General features: G+C 46.4%; 2 protein-coding genes across 2 annotated transcripts; both read left to right on the top strand.

Moving 5' to 3' along the window:
* Nucleotides 1–11,578: 11,578 nt before the first annotated feature.
* Nucleotides 11,579–12,667, top strand: gpr183a (G protein-coupled receptor 183a; the record flags this gene model as incomplete). The annotated part of the gene is made up of 1 exon (XM_084452005.1): nucleotides 11,579–12,667. One exon carries the CDS (start codon nucleotides 11,579–11,581, stop codon nucleotides 12,665–12,667), a length of 1,089 nt encoding a protein of 362 aa, XP_084308131.1.
* Nucleotides 12,668–16,395: 3,728 nt separating this feature from the next.
* gpr18 (G protein-coupled receptor 18) lies at nucleotides 16,396–18,716 on the top strand (the record flags this gene model as incomplete). Its single annotated transcript, XM_084452004.1, has 2 exons — nucleotides 16,396–16,443; nucleotides 17,697–18,716. 2 exons carry the CDS (start codon nucleotides 16,396–16,398, stop codon nucleotides 18,714–18,716), a joined length of 1,068 nt encoding a protein of 355 aa, XP_084308130.1.
* Between the last annotated feature and the right edge of the window lie 2,544 nt (nucleotides 18,717–21,260).

Raw genomic sequence — 21,260 nt, 5'->3', positions numbered from 1 at the left:
CCAATGGCGGCAGCTGCCATGCAAGGTGCTAACCTGCTCATTGGGAGAAATTTGGAGTTCAGAGTCTTGCTCAGGGAATCTTCGACATGTCGTCAGCAGGAGCTGGGATTCAAACCGCCGACCCTACGATCATCGGACGATCAACTCTGCCTCCTGAGCTATAGCTGCCCCTAGAGGACTCAGTAGCCCAAACCTGTACATTTTTAAAGGGGTTATATTACATGATTCTCTTAAGTATTGTTGTGATGTTTCGTTCAAGCACTAAAGCACCCAAAGACATACAGTGCTGTACATTTGAACTGAATGAATGGGGCGCCTTTCCCTCCAGTCAAGAGTGGCTTAAGCTAAGGACACTACTGCCATCCTGTGGCCACAGCTGAAGTGACACAATGTCTTCAGTCCTTGTTGCAAAATGTTTATACCTCCCCTAATGCCTTCCTTGATGCATGGCAGGGGGTGTGAAATGCATTACCGTTCTGCTCCCAGCAGAGAGAAGCATCGGTCTGATTATAGCTGTCAGTGAATCAGTAGTGGGCAGATATCAAATGCAGAGAATGTGGAACTCAAATCTTGAATTTTGTCCATACTGCAAAATACATCCTTTTAGCAACATGATATCAAACAGGTGAATTACTTTTAAATACTTTTCCACTTCAGGTTTCTAATAAATGGGGATATATTCAATTTCCCCCTACACATTGATATGGCTTACCCCTCCCATCCCCTCTATGACGAGCTGTGGCAGATGGGGAGCACCTTCAGCCACAGGCTCATCCCACCCAGGGGAGCACCTTCAGCCACAGGCTCATCCCACCCAGGGGAGTACCTTCAGCCACAGGCTCATCCCACCCAGGGGAGCACCTTCAGCCACAGGCTCATCCCACCCAGGGGAGCACCTTCAGCCACAGGCTCATCCCACCCAGGGGAGCACCTTCAGCCACAGGCTCATCCCACCCAGGGGAGCACCTTCAGCCACAGGCTCATCCCACCCAGGGGAGTACCTTCAGCCACAGGCTCATCCCACCCAGGGGAGTACCTTCAGCCACAGGCTCATCCCACCCAGGGGAGCACCTTCAGCCACAGGCTCATCCCACCCAGGGGAGCACCTTCAGCCACAGGCTCATCCCACCCAGGGGAGTACCTTCAGCCACAGGCTCATCCCACCCAGGGGAGTACCTTCAGCCACAGGCTCATCCCACCCAGGGGAGCACCTTCAGCCACAGGCTCATCCCACCCAGGTGCAAAAGAGAGCAATTGAGGAGTTTGGCCTTTGTGCCAGCAGTCATGAGATGTTATAACAGTGCCTGAGCACCCCCCCCCCCCACTGCATGTCACCTGTCACTTTACTATCGTTTACCCTCGTATGTATATTGTAGGTATACAATATAATTCAATAATATTGTATGCCAATAATAATTTAATAAGTATTAATATAAATTAATGTAATAGTATTGCTATTATTGCTATATTAATTGAATATTATAAATGTAATATTATATTTATCTTATACTCAACAAGCTACTCTTAAGAGTTTCCTGAAGCCGAAGTTGTCGTTTTCGATACTTTAAACTAGCAAATCCTCAAAAAGGTTGCAAGTTGAACACAGAGCTAGCTTAATCAACAGGTTTAAAAAAAAAAAACTGTAGGCCTAGATGTCAATCAATCTTTGACAGCTACTGTACCCGACCGTTTGATTTCGTAGAAATCGGAAAGAACCACCGCAGACATATCCTGTCCATGTTGCTGTATGCTCTCTGCCTGCAGTACCAGCACCATTATCAGTCATGCAGATGTAGAGTTAAGAACATGAATATCAGTATTATGGAGTGCTGATGCTAATGTACTCCACTCTAGCACACACTACACTGCACTCTGCTACACTCCCTTAATGCACTGTGTAACCCAGGTTTCAAATAGAGCAATATATAGATAAATACCAATAAATACATATTACGTTCATAGATATACACCCAAGGAACGAGAGAGAGGGGGGGGGGGGGGGGGGGTGAGAACGCCAACAGGACGGACCCAACGGTATCGACCCAAGCAAACGGAAATGCGATAACAAACTCAAGATTAATCTGCAGAAAAGTATGCAAGAGCTTGCAGGGCCTCAAAATACATCAGGCCAGGAAGAAATGCATGGAGCAAGAAAATGTACAGCAGCGCACAGGATTTGATCATGATGAGACGCAGGAGGAGCCCGGCCAGGATCTACCCCACAGAGCCCACTCCCTCCAGGCAGTAGAGCCTCCTAATCCCTGCAGTCCCAGAGGTGGATCAAGGGGCCTTCAGCTAACAGCCAGACCATGTGGTCACAATTTGATGCTGACGTCAGTAAGATCATTGACACCACAGCCAGGGGGGACGTGGACCACCGGCTTGAGTCTATGACAGCGATCATAGTCAGCTACGGAGAAGAGAGGTTCGGCCAAGTCGAGGGGGGAAACACCAAGCCCACCTATACTATGAACCGCAGAGCCACTGAGATACACCAGATGCGTCAAGAGCTTCAAAGCCTTAAACAGCAGCACAAGAGGGGGTAGCGAAGAAGAAAAGCAACCGCGAGCTGAGCTCCGCAACATCTAAAGAAAGAGGCTAATGACCCTGCACAGGGCAGAGTGGCATCGAAGGAGAGAGCAAGGAAGCATTCTGCCTTAATTTCCAACCCTTTCACCTTCTCCAGGAAGCTGCTGGGAGACAGGTGTGGCGGCAGCCTCAAGTGCTCATCTGAGGAGGGGAACTCCTTTCTACACAATCCCTTGAGCGACCCAGACAGGGACTTGGAGCTGGAGCCACACATGGGCCTCATAAGCCCACAACCTCTAACAGTAGAGTTCACCATGAGGGAGCCCAGCTGGTCAGAGGTCCAGGAAGTGGTGAAAGGAGCCAGATCAGCCTCTGCCCTAGGCCCCAGCGGAGTTCCATACGCTGTGTACAAGCGCTGCCGCCTGCAACTCCTTCGACAACCTTTGGAAGCTCTTTAAGGTGATCTGCTGCAGGGGGGGAGTTGCCAACCAGTGGAAATGTGCGTAAGGTGTATGGATCCCCAAGGAAGAGAACTTGGAGAACATCAGCCAGTTCAGCACCATCTCATTGCAAGACGTTCTTTAGTGACCTGTCACAACGACTTACCAAGTTCCTTCTAAATAACAGCTAAAATAACAGCTCTGTTCAGAATCCCCAGAGTGCCTGGCGGTTTGGAACATACAGGAGTGGTCACACAACTTATCAGCGAGGCTCGCGAAGGAAATGGAGACCTGACTGTGCTATGGCTGGACCTCGCAAATGCTTATGGATCCATACCAGGTCTGGTCTGGCCTCAGATGTCAGAAATGGCTGAGATTACACACTACACAAAACAGAGTTTAGGAAAAGAAATACAATCTTTATTACAATGAATGCTAAAAGTTCATATAGCCACAGCTCTTCGCATGAGACAAGCAGTACTCTGTTCAATCCCCTCCCACGACTAACCCCGCCCACCTGGAGTCTAGGAGATAATTGTCTAATAATAAGATGTGCACAGCAATCAAGCTAGTATTAAAGCAAACACCCAATAACTGCAAACACAATGAAACACCAGCCTGCCACACTAGCCTTAATACACAAAATAAGCAACTCAACACAGCAAACCAAAAAGAGGGACACTGCCACTGCCCAGATAACACGGCTCACACTGCCCACACAAAACCAATAAGACCCCCGTTCTACAGGTGAATAAGTTCAGCCGACAGGGGGGACTGCTCTGGTCCGCCCGTCCCATGCTAGTGCCCGACTGTTTAAAAACCTTAACTCACCCCCCCCAAGACAAGACAATTTGACCCAACATATAACAATAATAAAAACTAGTTAAAAAGACTTGACTCACCGGGGCGACAAGACCACCCCGTGTACATGGATTGCTGGCTGTTCCCCTCGACCCCGCTCAACTCCCGGCTCTGTCTATTTAAACCCCCAGAGTCTCAGCCGGAGTCCGCGGGGCCAGGTGTTGGACATCAGTCTAATTGTCAATGCCTAATTGATTGGCCAATTGTCTGGAGTGGCAACTCCCCTTGGTTCGGTTCACCACAGTTGCAACAACCAAAGTTACAACAATCAAATTCAGTGTTGAAAGAGTGACCGTTTAATATCTTCTATGCCTGACAGTTAACCTGACAGTTAGCCTGACAGTTAGCCTGACAGTTAGCCATGTCTGTGGGCAGTTCACTGTGTGGCCAGGACAGAAAAGAGCTGTGGCCATGTCACAACCTCAAACCTTGTTCCACCTGTAGCAGTTAACAGGAAAAGATATGCCAACAGTTTCCTTCCTGTCTTCTTCTGACTCCACCCAGGGCTGCGCAGCAGATAGAATTGTTGCTTGCATCTTTATTCGTTGTTTGTGTCTGTAACTTTTTTATGCTGCTATTTTGGCCAGGTCTCCCTTGTAAAAGAGATATTTGATCACAATAGGACTAACCTGGTAAAATAAAGGTACTGTACTGCACAACCCACCACACTACACTGTCCAACAACACAACACACTATACTATCTGGTACACTATTTAGATGGGGCTGTTTACTAGTGATAGTAGGATAGGATTCACTGGAATATTATGCAAAGGACAGGCAATATCATACTTTATCAAGTATTCTGCTGAAACAGCTAGATTTCATCAGACACCATTTCATAAGATATCCTCTGCAAAGCTGTTGCACATCTCCACTTCCTCTACTGGTACTACAGATCAATGATTTAACCTTTGCCCATTATTCACTGAGCAGAGATCACCTCTCCCATTGGTTCACTTTCAGACGAATCAGAGATCCTAATAAAGCTTTGATTGGTTGATTGATGATATGACTATAGAGCTCTGATGAGACCCAGACTGGGTTTATGGCACCATTCACTAATTTACTTTATATGGTGGCTACCTGTTTGTTTTTTTTACTCTATTTTATTATATTTTGTTTATTATATTCTATGCCCTTTTGCCTTATTTTATCACGCAAAGTTGAGTCGGCTCTGAGCCAAAGATTGTCATTACTGATAATGATGTTGCATTGTTATTGAGTCTATGATTCAGTTGAAACTTGAATCAGCACACTCTACAATATACCCATCAAATTTAGCTCAAACATGCAACTCGTACAGCAAATGGAATCAACAATGTATTGAGGCAAAAGCAGAGCACATGTTAGAGTCACAGCTAGATTGGGGGGTCAGTGGAGGTGGAGCCTTTAATGAGACACTAAAACATTTCAATTCAGGGACACTGTCGGGGGTTACTTTCCCTAATCAGTTGTAGGCACCTCAAAAAGTAACGTGAAAACCGGATCAGTTAAACATTCTGTGACAGATTCTCCGACTGTTCATATATATATATATATATATATATATGAACAGAAACAAAAAATAATATATATATATATATATATATATATATATATATATATATATATATATATTATTTTTTTTAAACATGGTGGGCCAAAACCTGTTGCCTACTACAAAGAGTAAACAGATCCTAGTTTGTGACTGAACATTGTGTCTAAGTGACGTCTTGGTCCTATGAATAGCGCTTGCTGTGTGTGAGTCTCATGTCTGTCTTGAGGGTCGTCTGTCTGTCAGTGTGACCTGTCTGCCTGTCTGACTCCAGTGAGTCAGAATCGCAAGGCCATGTTAACAGGAAGTTTCCAACTTCCCTCGCTCCTACAATTTGTTTTCAAACACCTAACAGAAGAGGAACCTCAGAGATGGTAACACTCAGACAAGAGAGAAAGACAAACTGAATACTATTAAACGCTAGAACATTACATTTTCTTTTCAGAAATGACTTAAGAGGCTATGCTACAACGTCTATGCTACGACGTCGCTTCACAAAAAAACATCTGTACAGTCAATCAAACACAATTAGCTGCATCAATTCTCCAATAACATGTATCGGGTTTCTAGTGATTTGCGCTTCCACGTTTGACACCTTGTTAGATCTGGCTGGAGAATCTCAAAGGTGTGAAACCACACGGCATTTGGTGCAAAACAAGTATTCCACCTCTGTTCTCTTTCTGATGTCATGAACAAGACACCAGAGGAAAACATCCTGTAGTTACACACTACACTCTAGCACACTACACTCTAGCCTGGATCCAAACCTTTGAATCCACCCTCTTCACCGAGTTGAAGATCTCAACAGAGTGTAACACGTTGACAATTCTATCTTATCCGGCTAATTACTATTTGTAATCATATCTATAACATCTATGTTATTGATCTGATCCAGACCCCACCAGGCTCATACACTTGTGTGTCGATCTGATTTGTTGCTGTTTGACTTGAAGGATATATTACCTAACATCTAAGAATGCAGAGTTTAAAGGAAATCATCAAGGGTAGACATCGCCTGACGCTCAACCAATGATCCTTTCAATTTTCCCCTTCAAAATAAGATGTTTTATCAGAAAGGCATGTGGTTTTTCCTGTGCATGATTCTCAAATCAAATCATCAGGTTAGGCAAAGGGTGATGTTGTCATCTGTAGACTGTGTATGTATGTGTGTATGTATGTATGTATGTATGTATGTATGTATGTATGTATTTGTGTGTGGGTTTGTGGGTGTGTGTACACGTGTGTGTGTGTGTGTGTGTGTGTGTACACGTGTGTGTGTGTGTGTGTGTGTATGTGCATGCGTGCGCACGCCAAGCCACAAAACGAGAACTACTTGGTTATAAAAGGAGCAAAGATGTCAAGAAGAGAAAAGATATAGGGTGTCAGAATACACACCCACACCCACTGTTGAGCCCACATCCTCTGCAAGGTACACATGCACATGGAACACCATGTGACACAAGAGCAAGTCACTTCCTCATGAAATCAAAAAGCATGACCACATGACATGTACTTCATAGTGGAGAAGATACTATTTTTCATTACCAATCATTGTCAATGTCCTTAGTCATCGTGATAAAGATAACTTTTGAGGTGAAACAGAGGTGTCCCTTTTCCCCCTTCCTGCTGACCATCCCCCCACCTCCGGGATGACCTCTCTTCATTCAGGACACATCCCAGCACCCGAATCAGACCTTCTCACTAAAACCTAAAAATACAGACTGCAGCTCTAACACAAGTTTGCCTGACTAATATGGAGCTTGTGCATCCATGTGAGCAATGTGGTCTCTGACACAGGTTTCATTAACCAAGATGGACAGAGAGAAAGAGAGAGTGAAGGAGTAAAAGAGAGAGGGAGAGAGAGAGAGAGAGAGAGAGAGAGAGAGAGAGAGAGAGAGCATAAACATCCACACAGGATATTGTGTCACTATGGTGACAAGCCTGCCTCTGAAACTGACTTCTCTATTATTGGTCCCTCTCCTCTTTGCTGCGCTGGGCTCAGCGGGAACAACGTGGTCTGTAAACACACAGAGGACCGTGCCATGTCAAGAGGACCCGTACTGAACTCCCAACTTTGACAGGACAGAAACACAGCTAGGCTTTGGTAAGTCCCTGCTTGATGGAGTCAAACTGTTCCAGGTCGTATGTGAGGTTTCATCATTTTTAGACTAGATGAGCATGCAGGAATGCAGATCTATGAGGAGCAAAAACACGCAGAACCTATCTGTCAAAGGTCAACAAAAAGTCAAAAAACAATATTGATGATGAATGCAGCTGAAATGATCATAAAAAAAAAAAAAAAATTGACTTTAACTCTGGATGAATTAGCAACATGTTAGTGTTATTTTAGATATTGTAATATTTCCACAGCAGTCAATTGTGATCTACAACAGCAGTGAATTGTGTGCATGATCTGATGGTTTTAAAGGACTAGTTTAGTATTTAGCATTATAAGCCCTGTTATAAGGTTATTTACGATCATATGGTCCATATCCAAATTTTGACAGACTGTGCACTCTTGAGATATTAGTGCTTATGTAACCGGGTAAAAATGTGGTATAATGGTGACGGTTAGAGGTTTGTTAGTTAAACATCCCTCTTGGCGCAACGGTTAGTATGACTGACTCACAAACGAGAGAGCATTGAAGCGTAGTTATTGCTCATGTAACAGGTAAATTACACAATGTATCTCTATGGGCATATAGAATACAGGTATCCTTCAAAAAATATCATAAACTTCAAAGACAATTTACTGAGTGGTCACCATTGATGTTCTGGCTGGTGATAAAAAATCGTCACAAAATATGCGTCGTATTGGGCTTTATTTATAATTTTATTAGACTAAATCCATTGAATAGACACCAAAGCTGGATGATTCATCTGCAGCTGGAAACCAGAAATAGGCCTACATCTGAATGGTTTGAGATAGTTTGTAGTTGTGTGTGTGTTCTCACTAGTGGTCCCTGCGGTGAGCTCGGGGAGTTTCCATTTTGAAAACCAGAGTTTAAGCACCATGAGCCACCAGAATAATAGATATATAATAACCAAATAGTAGGTCCTAATACTGAACCAGCAGAGTTGCTGCATGGTCCGTGCATAATCCTAACCCTAGCCTTATGTTCTCAACATAAATACTGGTTCCTTGTGACCTTGATAGATGTTAGATTGAAAACCAGTGACTCATTTAAACTCAACTGTAAAGTTGTGGCCTCACAGGAGGGCCACACACTCTCGCCCGTCGCTCGAGACGTCAGATAAGCTTTTGTACCTCAAAAGAAGGGAGAATAACAAGAGTGGGAAACACGAAGGATTTCTGAGGGAGCGAGCCACTGAGAAACACAATGAAATACCCCGGTTATCCTTATGCGGCATTTTTATGGTTCAGGAAACATTTTCTGTTGCGCTCAGGTCTGCCCCAGCCTGATAGCACACGTGTAGTCTGGACGGTGACTGTGGGTCAAGGAGTGTACGTTTCCTCCGCTCTGCCATGCTCAGCCTAGCCACCCTGGGGAGCTTAAGACTTCCTGTTGTGGGCGTGTCTTTCATCACCTTCTCTGCCTGGGGTGAGGCCAACGCAGCTGCATTCAGGGTGAAGCACTATTGTTTATAGATTTCCGCCAAGGCCATTTTGGCTAAGGGACCTAAGTTGAGCAGGGGCCAAATAGTAGTTATTCAATAGGTGTCAGTTTATGTGCATCTGAAACTGTGACTCAATCTGATTATGTAAAAGTGTTTTATAAGCTCAGTTGCCTCAAAGTAGACTTCTTCTTCTTCTACTTCTTCTTCAAAACAACACAACGTGACCACACAAAATAAACTTGAATATGTGGAACTCATGTTAATGTTAGGCATAATATTTTTGATTGTGTTGTTTTGTTATTTTACATATAATATAATAATATATAATATATTATCGTGTGATGTCCACTCACATATATCCATGATGCAGATGTACCTCAGATAATTCTCCGTTGCCCCCACCTCCTGCTGCTGCTCTATAAGGTCATCATCCATCTCCTCTACCCCCGTTTCTTCAACATGCAAGTAACAAGTCACAAGTCCTCCGTGTCACACACTTTGCCTCTAAAATCATCGGCCTCCCCGCCCCCACCCTCTCAGACCTCAACAACCAACCATCACATGTAAAGCTCACACCATAGCACATGACCCCAGTGACCCCCCAAGACCCCTCCACCCAGGGTTCACTCTGCTCCCATCAGGCCGCAGATACAGAACCCTGGCCTGAAAATGGCCCGATTCAGCGAGAGCTGTGTTGCACCCACCCACCCACCCACCCACCTACCTACCCACCTACCTACCTACCTATCCACCTACCTACCCACCTACCTACCTACCTGCCTACCTACCTACCTACCTACCTACTTACCTACCTACCTACCTACCTACCTACCTACCTGCCTACCTACCTACCCACCTACCTACCCACCTACCTACCTACCTGCCTACCTACCTACCTACCTGCCTACCTACCTACCTACCTACCTACCTGCCTACCTACCTACCCACCTACCTACCTACCTGCCTACCTACCTACCTACCCACCTACCTACCCACCTACCTACCTACCTACCTACCTGCCTACCTACCTACCTACCTACCTACCTACCTACCTACCTACCTACCTACCTACCTACCTACTTACCTACCTACCTACCTACCTACCTACCTAGTAGATGGTTTCTTTGGGTAGTACTCCAACTGCCATTGTTGGGGCAGCTCAGGGGTTTTGGGGGGGAAATGGAATGTATGTTATGATATGTTATTCAGTATAGGACCACGGAAGCTACAGCAGCACTGGGCAGCTGCTGATATGCTGTGCTTTTATTATTTCAGTGAGCTGATGAATACAAGGAAATTATGCATGCCTGGCAGTGCTTGGTTATTGTCCATGTGTGCAACAAACATCAATTCGTGCATTAGCCAGAGTAGGCTGAAGTTATCCCGAAAGATTTCCAGTGATTGAATTTGAAGCCTGTTGTAGACCAGTGTACAGTATAAAGCATGATCCCTGCTTCATTGTCATAGAACCCACACCCATACTTACACTGTAGACAATTGTTCAACACTGAATGTTAGCTAACGTTACAGTAGTTAGTTAGATACGGTAGCTACTATTGTGTGTACTATGGGATTGTTTGAAAGGAAAACCCACATACAGTAGGCCTAGATATGACTATGAGCGATAGTATTCCCTTTGGTCAGGACACATTGTTTCCCTTGGACCACACAGTGAAAACATATAACAAAAGCACAGTTTGTATCAGGGCGGGGTTCTATTCAGAGCAGTATTTCTATTGGCTGGCTTGACTTGGGTGCCGTAGATGTGTATGCTAGAGCAGCACATTGTGAGAGAGCCAGTGGCTCAGGAGCAGTGTTTTATGTTAAAATGAGCCGAAGCTTAAATTAATAAAAAATCAGTCCCCTTCCGCCACCTGCCCGGGACACCAGACCTGCCCGTGCCAAATATGAATGCCGTCAGGACGACAGGGTCCGAGGAAAAGGAGGACAGGCAGACAGACAGACAGAGATACAGACAGACAGAGATACAGACAGACAGACAGACAGACAGACAGAGAGACAGACAGACAGAGATACAGACAGACAGAGATACAGACAGACAGACAGACAGACAGACAGACAGACAGACAGACAGACAGACAGACAGACAGAGATACAGACAGAGATACAGACAGACAGACAGAGGTCTGGATATGTGTTAGTTACTGTAGATTACTTGTGCAGGAGATGGTCATAATTTCAGAGGGAACCTAACCCAAAAATGTCCCCACCGAACACATTTGCTGTGTTATTGATAACTGTGATAGCTGTAAGAAAAAAAAGAGCTTCATTAAATACAGCTTATTTGGAAAGCTCTTAACAAAGTACAGGTTGTACTCTAAAGCATTGAAAGCTGAGGAAAAACGACTTCCTCAGTGAAACTAGATTTCCGTTAGATATAAAACCCTGGCTTATGCAAAACCACAGTTAGAGCTGCTTCTTTTCTTCAGGGATTCAGTCCTCACTGTAACAAGGTGAAACCTGCCCGGCTCTAAGCCTGCCATTCAGACAGATGGTGTTTACTGTAGCTCAATATCTGCAGGTGCATGTCCCGAATGTTGTGGTATTTAACAAGGCGTGATTTCTTTGCTTCTTCCGCAGATAGAAACGTTTCCCAATCCCACTGGTGCCAAGATGGCGGCGAGGTCCTCCACCCAGTCTCCGCTCGTCGCCGCTTCCTACCCCAACTCCACTGCCAACGCCTCAGACCCCGCCTACTGCGGCACCCTGTACGACCACCGCGCCTACGCCAGGGTCCTCATTCCCATTTTCTACTCCGTCGTCTTCACCGTGGGGCTGCTGGGTAACGCCTTAGCGTTGCACGTCATCCGGCCCAACCTGAAGAACATGAACTCCACCACCATGTACTCGCTCAACCTGGTCGTCTCCGACATCCTGTTCACGCTGAGCCTGCCGCTGCGCATCATCTACTACGCCCGGGGGTTCGACTGGCCCCTGGGGGAGGTCATGTGCAAGGTCACTGCGCTCATCTTCTACATCAACACCTACTCCGGCGTCAACTTCATGACCTGCCTCAGCGTGGACCGCTTCATCGCCGTGGCGATGCCGGTGCGCTTCGCCCGCTGCCGCAAGAGCAGAAACGTGCGCTACGTCTGCGTGGCGGTTTGGGCGTGGGTCCTGATGCAAACGCTGCCCCTGCTGGCCATGCCGATGACCAAACGGGAGAGGGACGGCCACGTCACTTGCATGGAGTACCCCGTCTTCGACAACGTGCCCAACATCGCTTACACGCTGATCGGCGCCGTCTTCCTGGGCTACGTCATCCCCATGTTGACCATCCTGGGGTGCTACTCCATCTTGTTTTTCAAGCTCAGCCGCATGGCGGATAAGTCGGGGCGGAGGCACAAGGCCATCGGCGTGATCTGCTGCGTGTCGCTGGTGTTCGTGGTGTGCTTCAGCCCGTACCACATCGACCTGCTGCAGTACATGGTCCGCAAGCTGATCTCGGCGCCGGACTGCGCCGAGCTCACCGCTTTCCAGGTGTCGCTGCACTTTACTGTCTGCCTGATGAACCTCAACTCCACCCTGGACCCCTTCGTCTACTTCTTCGCCTGCAAGGGCTACAAGAGGAAGGTCATGAGGCTGCTGAGGCAGCAGGTGAGCGCGTCGCTCTCCAGCGCGGCAAGGAACTCCGTCGAGGGCTCCTCCCGAGACGTCGACGCCAATAAGATCCCCCTGAACGCCTCGAGGCACAACCACTGACGGAGGGACAAGGAGGATGACAGACAGTGCAGTCAGACTGACCATTCAGTACTCGGTAGCATTCTGGTACGGTCACCCTTTTGTATCCGTACGCAGTGGAACCGGACCGTTGACTGTGGACAGTTGCTTAAACGGTGGCGACACCGGAAAGCGTCTCAAACAGTGGACATTGTTCCCCTCTCGTGCTCAGTTTGGAGCAGGAGACAGTGAGGACTAGAAGTTGTTATTGTTTTATCTCAAGAAAGCCACATCATCACCGAGCCCCTGAAAAGCTTTCTGAAGCAGAGTTGGGTACACTCTCTCCCAGGTCAGAGTTACAACATGTTTTTCATACCTCATTAGTTCTGTTACCAGAACAAATCACTCAGGATCATGGCAATGTGCAAGAAAATAGTATTTTCTAAAGTAAAAGATACCAGCTAAAAGTGCTGACTCATTAATTTGCTGTTACTGTATTGTATTGACATAGGAGAAAATATGGCACTTCCATTTTGTCTGTGACATTCCATTCAGACATCCCTCTCATGCTCATCATCTTTTTCACTTGGCTATGTTGTTCAGTCACTCGGGAAAGCATGGCCTGTTTCTGTAGAGCGCTTTGCACCATTTCCTGTTGTTGGCTCATTTCATTTTTAATAAAAATTCTCAGAAAAAGCTTGTTGGTGGCAAATACTACCTCTCATGATGGCAGTGTTGTTAACACAGTGGAACCCAGTTTAGCCTCTAGAGGGCACTGTTACACAGGAGGAGGGAGACAGCAAGTGGTTTCAGTAAAGTATTGTTTGTTTTGTAATGTTTTTTTTTATTAAACCTTTATTTAACAAGGAGAAGCTCATTGAGATTTAAAATCTGTTTTTCAAGAGAGACCTGTCTAAGAGTGGCCCCATGCCCCAGCTACTGATGCACAGCGCCTGTATCAGAGTGGAGGGGGTTGTGGCTGAGGAGGGAGAGCAGGTCGTCCAATGATTGTAGGGTCAGCGGTTCAAATCCCGGCTCCTCCTGACGACATGCCGAAGTGTCCTTGGGCAAGACACTGAACCCCAAATTGCTCCCAATGAGCAGGCTACTGTAGCGCATTGGCCATTGGTGTGTGAATGTGTGTGTGAATGGGTGAATGAGAGGCCATTTTAAAGTGCTTTATACTGTAAGTGCAGTCTAATTAGAGTTAGCAGTATTTCTGTTTTCAAGTACAGTAGAAAAGAGCAAATATACAACTAAACAGTGTTACCTACACTATATTTTGAGTGAAAAATATCTTCTGATAACTATTTATACTGTTAAAAATACCATGCACAGGCAGTTCACCACTAGGCCTACAGCATAGTAGGCTACATGTCTGCGGACACTTTTGATTATGAGGACCAGAGAGGCATAGACTTTCAGAGGCATGACGGGCATCACACAAAGACAACATCACACAGACTGTTGTCAAAACAACATATTGCGTTGAACACAATACACCATCTGGTCCCAGATACCCACCAGACAGTCGGAGAGCAGAGGCGACCGGCAGCGAGGTAATTATTTCCTGGGAAACAGTTTAGATGAATGGCATTTCTACTCATTAAAGCTACCTCAATCATATTCAGTGTTTCACATCATAGGGAATAACAATGATTTATTACAGTACATAAGAGGGGTAGTAATATGGAAGGGCACTGCAAAAAATACAAAAGCAATAAAAATAAAAAACATGTCGCCCTCAATTCCTTCCTGTCAAAAATCTCAAGTGTTTGAGGGCTGTTGTCCGCCAAACAAGAAAAATAGCAAAACATCTATTTGACAGCAATGCAAGTAGGAAGATATGTGTGTGTATAGGAAGAAGATTGAGTGCTAGTTGTCTATCCACCATCATACAGTAGAGGGCACCTATTCCACATAGTGTCACACACACACACATATCTGGCTCCATCAACATTCAAACAGAACAAACCTGCTCTTAACAACACATGAGACCCTGGACCGTAGCAGTAACCTTTGAAGGGAACTAATGGGCTGTGGAGAGCAGTCACATGGGGTAGAAGAGGAAATGTCAGAAGGCGTGGGAACGTGTGACGGAGGCCGTGTTCTATTGTGTGGGAGATGAGCTATGATGATTATGGAAACCATGAGCATGTAGAGTACACTGAGATTTTCTGTTTACAGAAACATTGTCTCTCTCTCTCTCTCCCTTGTGGCCTTGTCTGTTATCGTGTAGCCTACATGGTTGACCCAATGGACAGATGTAGTTACATACACACACACACACACACACACACACACACACACACACACACACATGGGCGATTTTATAGGGACGGCAGGGGGGGGCAAGTGCCCCCCTGATTGGCCAGCCCATCTCTGCTCAAATTCTTAATATATATTTATATTTTTACTAATTAACACAATTATTACATACATAATTGTGGTTTGTACTAGGTCATCATTCATTTTAAAAGTGTATTTATTACTTAAACTAGGCTACCTTTAAAAAAATTAAAAAAATCCACCAATGGCACAACTCGTCCGTCGACCTCAACTATTTCTGGTTTGATCTGACTACTGCTCAGTGCTCAACAAGCTACAACTAGCCAACCTGCTCAGTGGCGAAAAGAGCTATAAAAACAATTGACCACTTCTTCATAAAAAAAAAATAAAACTATCAATGCTAATGAAGAAGCTACCACTCGAAATGACACAGCAGCAGGTGCAATCGAATGCAGAAGTGCTAGCACTAACACTAGCAACATCACCATCGGCGAGGAAGCTAGCACCAGCAAGCAGTTGCAGTTTGATGTTGTGATGTTCATAAAGTCATATTGACATTCTCGTGGTGTCTAGATGAAGTTTGATGCGTTGTGCATATTGAATTGTCATATGGATGTCTTATTAGCATACTGTTGACAACTGGCATTCTTTGTAAATAGATGGGATGGGACGGCAGAACTGTTTTTTTTCTCACGTCCAAATGTTGCCCCCCCCCTGCTCTCAGAGGGTAAAATTGCCTATGCACACACACACACACACACACACACACACACAAAAACAGACAGAAGGACACGCACCTGCACATATACATACACTCAAACTCAATCTCACACACACTCTCTCTCTTTCTCTCTCATCCCCTGATATGTATTCAGGTCCAGTTTGACCTTGGGCGTTTCACCTGAAGTGTGCGGGTTTGCATCCATTAGCAGCTTTGACGTGTAAAACCATCTTGCAGCAGCGGTGTGAAGTGTCTATTACTACCATCTTATTTCCTGTTTATATGGCGACTGCCTCGACATCCTGCTTTTAATTACATCTCCGCGGCAGCAGATGCTCCACACAGCAACCCGCTGTGGATGACTCCCCCGAGAACTAATGTGCTGTGACAGACCCCACTTTTCCAATCAATAACTCGCCCTAAATCTGCCAGCGCTCTGCCTGCCGCACACACACTCCCACTTCTAATGGCACATCATTTTCTTTAAGGGAGCGTAATTGCGGACTGCGGAAAAGCGAGGCCTCGCCGCGTCGCCAGCGGTACTGTAGCCGCGCGGGCTTCTACGGCGACGCGACCGTCTCGAGGCGAAACAGGATGTTGAGCGGAGGCTTCACGCGCCGTTTAATCCCGCCATATCCGCAGATGGGTCTGCGTGAACTAGCTCAGTACTTTCACTTCCCCCGCTCAGACATCACAAAGAACTTACTGTTGGCGTGTTGGAGAGAGAGAGAGATAGAAAGAGAGAGACCTGTGTGGCAGGATGGTGAGGACATGGGACACGACGGAGGAGATGTCGGCACCCACAGAGGTGAGGACGGACTCTTAGTACAGTGGGCTCTGACCCTTTAGGGTCAGGGGTTAAAGTGACTCTTGAGCATTCAAAGACAAAGCTTTAGGCCGTGATCTGAGTCACATTCACCGTTGTTGAGGCATACAGGTGTTTCTGACTCATCGTGGTGAGAAGACAACAAGACTAGGTTTGGTTGCCTTCACTACGGTGTCTTTGTTCTTGACGCTAATGTTATCTCATACAGTATATCTTCATTTTAGTATAAACACTTAACTGATAGGGATGATAAGAGACTAGGAGTGCGAAGGCGTTTACTGGTCCCAACATGCAACCATTTTCACTTCCTTCTGGTGTGATTTTAAATATCTCGTTCTGCTTCTGCTGTCATTTTGGGACAAATTCCACTTTACAATGTGCTACTTGCTTTCCTACTCTTCCTCAGAGAAGCATGGCACTCACCCCTAGCTAGACTAGACTCATCCCTAGCTAAAATCTAGTCAGACTCATCCCTTGCTAGACTCCAGTTAGACTCATCCCTAGCTAGACTCTAGTTAGACTGGAGGACAGTCAGAATGAAACTCGTCTCGTCTCACTCGTACGCTTTTGACTGTGCAGCTGCATAGCTATTTACAAACATTCCAATCATCGAGCAGCAGGTTCTGCAAAGTCTGAGACACAGAGTTTCGCTTTAAGACACACAGAGAGACACACAGAGTTTCGCTTTAAGACTTGATACAGACATGGTAGCTTCTCTCAATCTGTAATTTTCACGTTCTCTGGCGTTTTCAGTACACCTGGATACATTTTCACTAGGGGTGTAACGATACACTAATCTCATGATACGATACACTATATTGGGTTGACGATAACAATACGATACGATACACTAAGGGCAGGTGTGAAGCGTTGCAGTAGCACTGCTGTTCACATCAATAGTGCATTTCTCCACATTTCTACTCCACTACACTTTGTGAATTTAGAGCTTAACTGTTGTAATATCATGGATAGGCCTAGAGCCAAAAGACATGTTTGTTACCAGCGTTGTGTAGCCAGCGTTCACTGATATACAATAAACATATCACGATTGTTTTCACCTTGACGATACGTATTGTGAAGTTTTTGTATCGCGATATATTGTGGCATGATATATTGTTACACCCCTGATTTTCACCTCACTTGTGTGTCAGCTAAAAATATTCATTTGCTTTAAATTGTTTGCTTTCTTTTTTTAGAACCACCTCATTAATCGATCTCTTTTTTTCCCCCCGTAGTTGAGTGCCAACTGGTCAAACCTGTCCATGGCGCTGTCCAGTCCGGCGCGGTCCGAAGAGCTGATGCCCCGCGAATACCGCATCGCCGGGCTCGCCTTCTACAGCGTCCTGCTGACCATCGGCGTCGCGGTCAACCTCGCGGCCCTCTGGGTCTTCGCCCTGACCACCAAGCGGAGGAGCTCCGTCACCGTCTACATGATCAACGTGGCCGTGGTCGACCTCCTCTTCCTCTTCCTCCTCCCCTTCCGCATGGTCTACTACGCCCGGGACGCCTGGCCCTTCGGGGACCTCTTCTGCCGGGTTAGTGCGGCCCTGACCGTCTTCTACCCCTGCATGGCACTGTGGCTGTTCGCGCTGATCAGCGCCGACCGCTACGTGGCCATCGTTCAGCCCAAACACAGCAAGGAGCTGAAGAACATCCCCAAGGCCCTGGCGGGCTGCGCGGGGGTGTGGGTCATGACCCTGGGGAGCACGGTGCCCCTCCTCTTCCCCGACGACGACCCGGACCGCGCCGCCGGCTACACCACCTGCCTCAAAATGAGCGACATGGTCCACCTGCGCCGCAACAACGCCGTCAACTTCGTGCGCCTGGTCTTCTTCTTCCTGGTCCCCGTCTGCATCATGATCGGCTGCTACGTGGTGATCGTGGACAACCTGATCCACGGGCGGACGTCCAAGCTCAAGCCCAAGGTGAAGGAGAAGTCCATCCGCATCATCGTCACGCTGATCGTCCAGGTGCTGGTGTGTTTCGTGCCCTTCCACGTGTGCCTGGTGGTTCTTCTGGTGGCGGACGGCGGCGGGGGGGACTTCAACACCTGGGCGGCCTTCGCCACCTTCCTGATGAACCTGAGCACGGTGCTGGACATCATCCTCTACTACATCGTCTCCAAGCAGTTTCAGGACCGGGTCATCAGCGTGATCCTCTACAGGAACTACCTGCGCAGCGTCCGGAGGAAGAGCCGTATGACGAACACGGGCAGCGTCAGGTCCCTCAGTAACCTGAACAGCGGCATGATCTGAGGAGGGGATTGGATACCCCCGTCTAGGGATCAATAAAGTGTTTTCAATTGAATTGAATTGAATCTCCCCTTGGAACAGCGGAATGGCAGAAACACCTGTACTAGTGTTCTGACACTGACTATATAAACACTGTGTTCATTATCAAACCGATCGTCTGGGAAAAAACCTGTTTAATTAATTTCCGTGATGCAAATTCACACTCTCGCAGTGTGAGTGCATTGTTGTTTTACCATAAACATCTGGGTTCTGGACTGATTGGTTTACACCTGAGAGTTGGGGTATGTAAAGACACGCGCGCGCACGCACACACACAGAGGCTCGTCAATTTATTCTGTAGGCTACACTGACAGACTGGTTAGATTCAGTCTCTAGCTCTGATCTACAGTAGCCTAACATGTAACAGCCTGGAGTCTGTCTTGGATTATGCTGATAGGCTACTGCATTTACACCAACTTCCTCACTTACCCCATTCTGATTGTATCATAACCTATTTTGACATCTTATTGTTTGGAGTCGCTGACAGGAAACTGTGGTCTGAGTCTACCGAGGTCGGTGTCATTTCCGCCATTGATTTTCATTTCTTATCCAAATGTAAACATGCGTGATGCCTCTGACGATAAAGCCACATTTTCATCTTTTAAAGTTAACCTTTTCTGCTGTAATCTTATATAACATGACAATAACCCTCATTGCAACATGACCTGCGTATAAACAACCGAGCTTTACCCATGGTCGCTGTTGTCTGGTTTTTGTGTGCATCGACAGCATTAGCAACGTCAAGCTATTTCGAGCATGGGCCACTAAACGTGAAAACCTTGCCTCAGGGAGGTGCTGTGATACAGGAAATGGAAGTGGACTCCACAGCAGAGCTGCTGATTCATGGCCTGGCCAGGAGGTGGCAGCACACCAAAGTGAACAGCACAGACCAACTCGTCTGGCAGAGGCTGGGCGATCAGTTCTAGAGCTGATTCTCTGGATGATATTATCAACACATTGCTGCGTAGAGAAACAATAAGGCCGCGGCTTGGGAGAGGGGAAGAGGTAGACCTACGCCTACCGCCCTTTTTCGATGTGATTTTATTGTCCGTTTCCCTGACGGAGGTGTTGGTGGAAAGGCCGAGGATACACACACGTGAAGACCTTTCACGGATGTCAACTACAATAGATCTAAAGACTGCGTGCCAGTGAGACAGTGAGTGTGTCAGACGTAGCCTACTGCTGCAGCGTGTTATAACTGGCCACAGGCGAGTCATCACGGTATCACTGTAGTACACACCAGTCTCTATATGGCATCAGAGGTTCTAAATACTTACATTTTCAGCAAGTTTACTAATTCTATTTTACTTCATGTAGCCTAAAATACTAGTAGCGTACTCGAGTCCAAGACTCACTTGACTTGGACTTGAGCACTGATGACTTGGACTCAAGCATCGACTGCATTCAGACTCAGAAGTTGGAGATGACTCTCAGTCTATTTATTCCCCCTCTTCACAGTTTATTTTTTCCCCCTCTTCACATTACCAGGTCATCACTTCTCTATTTCGATGGGTTTGTTTTAAACAAGTGTCATCATCATAGCCTCTCATGATCTTATGACATCACCAAGAGCGATGGAGGGGAGAGGAGGGGCAGCTACGCTGTACAGGAAGTAGACACCTGGTCGCCGCCTTTACCAGATGTGTTACGCATAGAATTATGGGTACTGCAGTCCATCACAGCGTAATTGGTTTGTTGTCGACCGGTTCAGCCAATAGGATTTATCATCTGACAGGTCAGGGGTCAGTTGACTGGGGCAGGGGCGTCTGTCTGTTCCACCTGTTAGGTATCAAAGAGAAACCCAAGATGCACCCACCAAGCAGCGACTGACATTTAAAACAATTAAGTTTCCTGTCGAGTCCCTGTGATGAATTATCCGGAAGCTTTGCTCCGCCGCCGATTCTAAATCTTCACAACAAGTGCCTTTGTTGTAGAGAAATTAATGAAAACAAGATTGTCTTTCATTTGAGTTGATCTAACAGCGCGACCGCCAGCTGCTCTTCTCTGGGAATAAAACAGTCAGCATTAAACGAAGCTCGGAAGAAAATACCTTTTCTCCCCGCTGCTCGTGTGGAAAACAAATCAGTCGAGCTCAGTGGCCATCTGTTTTGTTATTTGATATGTGTGAATACATGTTGTAATGACTTTGTTTGTGCATCGCTCGGCGCGCCGGAACACACGAGGGCTCTCCAACTGCTGGAGTGTTCAAAGCTAATCATATAATTGGACACAATAGTCGATGACAAATGGATACGCCCACAGCCAGCCAGCTGGGGAAGTGAATGTAATCATTGTAAAATCATATAATTTAGCATATTTGAAGACAGCTTAATAGAGTTTGCCTGTCGACACACCATCAAGCAATGATCAGTCGAGGCGCCGTCGATAGATTTGTTCTCCAAATATTGCTTTGTTGGTCGATCCGTCTTTCAGGGCCCAGAGAACTAAGCCTCCAGGTCTGAACTCTCGCCGTTTCTTTGCTCACTACTGTGGGAGAAGCGGGGTGTT

The sequence above is a fragment of the Borostomias antarcticus genome (genome assembly GCF_949987555.1).
Source record: "Borostomias antarcticus genome assembly, chromosome: 17".
Taxonomy (NCBI): domain Eukaryota; kingdom Metazoa; phylum Chordata; class Actinopteri; order Stomiiformes; family Stomiidae; genus Borostomias; species Borostomias antarcticus.
The sequence above is the reverse complement of the archived record's forward strand: the minus strand, read 5'-3'. Positions and strand labels throughout refer to the sequence as shown.